The sequence below is a fragment of the Protobothrops mucrosquamatus genome, unplaced genomic scaffold (assembly GCF_001527695.2).
Source record: "Protobothrops mucrosquamatus isolate PMUCROS unplaced genomic scaffold, P.Mucros_1.0 scaffold2973, whole genome shotgun sequence".
Lineage (NCBI taxonomy): Eukaryota > Metazoa > Chordata > Lepidosauria > Squamata > Viperidae > Protobothrops > Protobothrops mucrosquamatus.
In genome coordinates this window covers 120560-126555 of record NW_015388994.1, presented here as the reverse complement: position 1 = coordinate 126555, position 5996 = coordinate 120560, and the positions used below count along the sequence as shown (strand labels likewise).

At 51.2% G+C, this 5996-nt stretch overlaps 1 protein-coding gene across 1 annotated transcript in view; it reads left to right on the top strand.

Annotated features, from left to right (window-relative positions):
- Positions 1-2049: 2049 nt before the first annotated feature.
- LOC107296789 (major histocompatibility complex class I-related gene protein-like) overlaps positions 2050-5996 on the top strand; it is a 7698-nt gene continuing 3751 nt past the window's right edge. The window contains exons 1-4 of the mRNA XM_015826140.1: positions 2050-2122; positions 2746-2991; positions 3294-3569; positions 4154-4441. Of these exons, the coding sequence (XP_015681626.1) occupies positions 2050-2122; positions 2746-2991; positions 3294-3569; positions 4154-4441 (883 nt within the window). The remainder of the gene's footprint in view (positions 2123-2745; positions 2992-3293; positions 3570-4153; positions 4442-5996) is intronic.

The window sequence follows — 5996 nt, the reverse complement described above, 5'->3', positions numbered from 1 at the left end:
CCCTTCTTCCCTGCCACCGTTGCCTCGCCCGTCCGGCTCCTCCGTAGAGGGCTCTTCCAGGGTGGAGAACGGACTCGCGGCCGGCCCAGCCGCCGCCCTTGGCGCTCTGCACACGCTCGGGTGCCCCAGCGCCCGCTCCGAGTCCCTTTCGTAGTCAGCGCGTTCAATACCCAGCGGGGCAGAAGCCGCAGCAAAGAAGAAAGAAGAAGAAAGAAGAAAGAAAGAAAGAAAGAAAGAAAGAAAGAAAGAAAGAAAGAAAGAAAGAAAGAAGAAGAAGAAGAAGAAGAAGAAGAAGAAGAAGAAGAAGAAGAAGAAGAAGAAGAAGAAGAAGAAGAAGAAGAAGAAGAAGAAGAAGAAGAAGAAGAAGAAGCGGGGGGGGGGGCAGGTGAAGCCGTCGCCCTCCTCCCGCTCTGGCCCCGCTTGCGCCTGGCCTGGCCCAGCCCAAGTTAACCGCCCCCAGCAAGCTGAGCAGAGTTGCCCCAACCCGTTCCACCTCTCCTGACGCTCCTCCCACCTCTTTTCAGCTTCAGTTATTGTCCCTGCTTCCTCCCCCCCCCCATATGTAATTCTAGGTCTAGACTCTGTCTAGGCAGTCTCCAGGGGCAGCCCTGCCTGGCAGTCTAAGGCTTCTGGGGATTTTCCAGCCCAAGAATCTTTTTTCCAGCTTCTCTTTCCCAAAAATCTCACCTCTGCACAATAAGCCACAATCATTGGTGAGATGGTTTACCTTTTTTGTTGAGCACAGAGGTTAAAGTATTGCATCCACACAAATATCCTTTGACTCTCACTCTCTCCCGCTCCCTGAGTGTCTGGTCACACAGACTCCGTCTATTAGGTAGATACTGCATTATAGAGACGATCTGCAGTGTAAGGAGAAGCAGCTAAACCTCCTGGTGATGCATGGGGAGGGTAATTTTTGGCCTTCAGACATTTGTCAATCACTGGGTCATGACAAATACCTTCAATAGTCTGTAAGTCCTTGCAAGCTCCTACAAGGTTAATTCTTGGGATGCTAAGACAAGTGATCAAGATGATCAATACTATGTCTCCGCTTAGAGGAGGGTTCGAAGCTGATTGGTTGAAATTTACTGGGTGCCTGAGGTTGAACGTTGGCATGTTGATCTGGAGCTGGAAGCATATGGCGTTTTGGTCTCTGTGGCATCAGGCTGTCTGGACAAGCCAAGAACTCAGGACCTTTTAGCCAGATCAATTCTGTCAACTCTGTGGCGAGGTTGGGCCACTTAACTTGGTTCACAAGGGTCTTATCTGTTGGCACATGTTGCCATTGTTCAGGGCTTAGAGATGTTTCAATCTTTTCTACTCTATTGCCTTCATAGACGTAGAAGTGTCTGCTTTGTCTCAACCCCCACCCCACCCCCTCTGAAACCTTAAGGGGATTTGCCACAGGCGAGCCTTTCCTAGAGATTGTGGCTTTGCGACAATAAACGTCCCAAAGAGGAACAGGAAAGAACAGAAGACTATAAGAGGGGGAAGGGGAAGGGGAGGGATGGGAAGGAAGAAGGGAGGAAATGGAAGGGGAAGGGGGAAAGGAAGCAGAAGGAAGGGAGGAAGGGATAAAACGGAAGGGGAGGGAAGGGAGGGGGAAGGGAGGAAAGGGAAGGGGAAGGGGGAAAGGGAGCGGCGGAGTTTGGCGGACACCCAGACTTTGAAGGCAATAGAGTNGGGGGGGGGGGGGGGGGGAAGCATATCCATGAGGCATACAGCCCTGGAGGCTCCGGGAGCGAAGGGCGGGGACAAAGGGGGCGGGGCTTGACGTTTTAAATAGAGGCACACCGGGTGAAGGGCCTCTCAGCCAGGTTTCAGCGCTAACTTAGCCCGGTGGTGGGCAGCGTCTCCCTGGGACCCTCCCTCCCTCCAGGGCCCCGGGAGACTGCAAGGGAGCAGCGCCCTTTTCTCTCTTCTTCGCGGACCCGGCGAATTTTGGCAGAGTTGGACTTTTTTTTCCCCCGACCCCGGACGGCACCCGCACCGGGTGCGGTGCCTCAGGGACTTTTTCCCGAGCGGAGGGGGGCGCCTGGTTGGAGGGCGATGCCGCTGCCCCGGGCGCCCCTTTTGCTCCTGGGAGTCGCGTTGGAGTCCTTCGTGCTGGGGGCTTTGTGCGGTGAGTGTGCGACGGGGAGGGGGCGCCTGTCCTGGGCCGGGTCTTTCTCTCCGCCATCCCCCCCCCCTCAATCCCAAACTCCTTTTCCCAGAAGGAAAAAAAATCTTCCTTCTCTCGTGCTTCAGCCAGCCTCGTTTCAAACCTTCAGTAACGGATTTGTAATCGGCTCCCCTTGTAGAGAACAGAGAGTGAAAGAGAAAAGAGAAATTTCACACTTTGGTTCTGTCTTGTGCTGTCCTGTCCTGTCTTGCTTCTTCCTCCTGCCTGGGCAATGGGCCAGGAGGTCCTGCCATCCAAGCTCCACCCTGATCAACAAATTTTGTCCTTGCTTGGAAAGGTTTCCTCTCTGGGGAGCGATCAGATCTTTCACTTGCTTCTTAACTTCCATGAAAACAGGGCCTCCCTGACTCTTCCCAAATGTGGTCTGGGGTCCCCATGGAGGTCGGGCCTACAAACAGCAGTCTGGGAACCTGGAGGGCCCAGAGGGGGTGCAGGAGTATCTTAGCCAGATGGGGCGACCCACTTGTTGAGGGGCTGCTGTGTGACAATAAAATGTTGGAGGGGATGAAGTTGCAGTGAAGACCCCCCCCCAAATTCTTCTCTTCTCCCTCTTTCCTCTCCAGGCTCTCCCTCACACTCCTTGCGTTATTCCTGCCTGCATCTGCCAGAGCCCAGCCAGGCACTGTCCCAGTTCTCCATTAGGGGCTACCTAGATGACCAGCCCATCACTAGCTTTGACAGCCTCACCAGGAAGATGGAGCCTCTGGTCCCTTGGATGGACGAGGGGGACAAGGAGAACTTTCTGGCCCCTGAGTGGGTCTTCAGGGCTGACCTGGAGAAGTTATCAAAACTGGGCCACCGTGCTGGAGGTGAGCAGAGGCAGTGCCACCTTTGGCCTCCAATGGTTGCAGGGGACTTGAGATTTTCTTTCCTGCAAAGGAAACATACACACAAAAACACACACACCTGGTTTTCTCCCTCACCTAGAAATTCTTCATGGCCTGAGGCCAGCCAAACAGGGTTAATTGAAGTAAAAGATGTTTCTCCTTTTGTGATAAAGAGGGGAAGGAGAAATCTGATTTCTGGGAAGGGGGGAAGACTCTCAGGCTGTCTAGGGAGAGAAATCTTAGACCCTTTTCATTCACACCCACCCCCTCTGCCTCTCCTTCAGGGCTTCACACCTGGCAGGTGTTTTGGGGCTGCGAGCTCATGGAAGACGGGAGCAAAGGAGGGTTTTTGCACTATGGCTACGATGGGATGGACTTCATCAGCTTCGACAAGGAGATCCTCAGATGGGTGGCAGCTCATCCCCAGGCCGAGAAGCTCAAGGAGAAGTGGGAGGATGACCCAAGATGGTCTGAGGGAAACAAAGTCTTCCTGGAGGAGATCTGCATTGAGTGGCTGCAGAGATACCTGTCCTACAGGAACAAGACTCTGCAGAGGATTGGTGAGTGGCAAAAGGGGTCTCCATTGAGCATGTTTCTGTGTTCTCCCCCCTCCCCATATGGTTTTTCTCCTAAACAGCCAAGCCACCTTTTAAAATATTGGCAGAAAAAGATCAGGAAGTATCCAACATCACGTTACAGAAGAAAAACAATCTTCAGTGCCTCCCAAAATAAGTACTTTAAAAAAAAAACTGAGCAAGAAATTCATGCCGAAGGTCTCATTCTATTTTCCCGTGGGAAGTCTTACAAAGCAGAAGAAACGAATGTTTGGGTTGGAAGGAAATGATCAGCCTGTTCCTGATTTCCATCTGAACAACTTGAACAAATTCGATTTGGGGGCTTAAAATTGAATCAGTCCAACAAATTGGGGAATATGTTGGCCAATGTGGAAACATTACCCCAAATTCTATGTATTCCTTTCAAAACATAATGTAAAGAACCCCAATGCCCCATTTTAGGGGCTCCCCCAAGTTGAGGCAAGGAGACGGAGCGGAGGGAGAGGATGGTCCAAGGAGGTCTTGCTATTTAAATCACCTTGCCAGAAACTCTGGAAATCCAGGGAATTGTGTTGTTGCTGTTTCTGCAGAGCCCCCAGTGGGGAAGGTGATCCGCAAGGAGGTGGATGACCGCCTGGAGGTTCTCATCTGCCAGGCCTTTGGCTTCTATCCCAGGGAGATCCAGGCCACCTGGACCAGGGACGGGGAGGTCTGCCAGTACGAGACCCTCCATAGGAACGTGGCCCCCAACTCGGACGGGACCTATTATGTCAGGCTCAGCATTGATATCGACCCGAAGGAGAGGGACCATTTTCAGTGTCGCCTGGAGCACCAGGGCTTGCAGGAGCCCCTGATCTTGGCTTTGGAGGAGGAAACAGGTGAGAGGCTCATGGGATTGTGACATGCAGAAGTAGATTTTTCACCAATGTTTGAAATAGTGGGGGGGAGGGTAGTAATTTTCTTCTGCACCATGTTTTCAGGTGGAGAGCAGGGAATATTAGTCCTACATTTAGCGATGCAAGAGAAGTGATTCCTATCAGGGGAGTTGGAAGTAGTCACTTTACAGCAAAAGTATGAAGAAATGACACATGATAATATAGGAGATGATGTGATATGATGCATAATTGGTTGTGCCCTTCGAGGCCATTGGCTCTTCCCTCTGCAGCTTTGGAGGGGAGGGGCTTCCTTCAGGTGGGGGCACTTCCTGGAGGCCAATGCAGGTTGGGAAATGCTTCCATGGTTCAGCATCTCCACTTCGTGGAACTCAGCATCTGTCTAATCAAAACCACGTTTCTCCTTCTTTAGGCAAAGTGTGGTTGACCTCTGTGGTGATTGTGGCTGCCTCAATCTTGGGACTTGGAATTTTCTTCCTGATATGTAAGTGAAAAAAACACACCCTCCTGTGTCTTTCTGGGTTAACTCAGCTGGTGTGGATGGGAAAGAGCCTCTCTGAGAATTGCAGCCAGGAGCCCCCACAAGACCCTCCCCCACAAACAGCATTTTGAACATGGATCAGGAAGGAAGAAGAAGATATGCAGCCATTTTTCCATTTCCTGCAAATCTCAATACATCCCCCACATTCCTCTTGTCTGGGAGGAAAACTCTTTGGCCTCAATGGACTTTCTTCAGAGGAGCAAATATCAGCAGCTCAGGAGTCCAGGAAAAGTCCCTGAAATGATCTGGGCTGAAAATTCCATAATCCTGTCCCTGAAGGAGATCTACTTGCCATGTCCCCTGGCAAAGGCAAGCTCCGATGGGAGGGGAGGTCCATGGAGGGAGGGGCCCCATGCCCTCTGCCCCTGCTTGCAATCCCACCTGGGGACAGGCAAGAGCAGGGAGGAAGGTCCAGCTGGGGAAGCTCCTGCTGCTTCTTCTGCTCCTACTCAGAGCAAGAGACACAAGAGGGAGGAAGGAGGCAGGACGTGTCTCTTCAGTTGAGTTTCACTATGTGCATCTCAGCACTTCCTTGTCATTTTCTCAGCCAGGATTTGGAAGTGCTTTGCCACTTCCTTCTTCCAGGACGGGTCTTCTCCTCCGATTGGCTTGTGATTCTCTAACCCAGCCAGACCCAGTTTAGCCTTTCAAGATCAGCCAAAAGTTGCTGGTTCTTAGATCTGGCTAGCTTAAGATTAGGTGAAAAAAGTTGTGACAGTTGAATTAAGAACTTCTGAACCCAGAGTATGTGGGGAAACACCATCGTGCCCACAATAAGATTCCAAGAGGTTTAGCATCATTATACTGTTCTCAGATAGGAAATATGCTTCCTTTCCAGTCTTTAACAGATAGATAACTCAGAAGAACACACAGGTTTATTGCTTTTATTCTGGGAATCCTAGACAAGACTTACAGTTTGTAGAGGTTCATCCAAAATAGATGGTAGCAATCTGTCTGTCCCACAGGTAAATTGATATTAGATTTTCCTGGTTCTCCCAA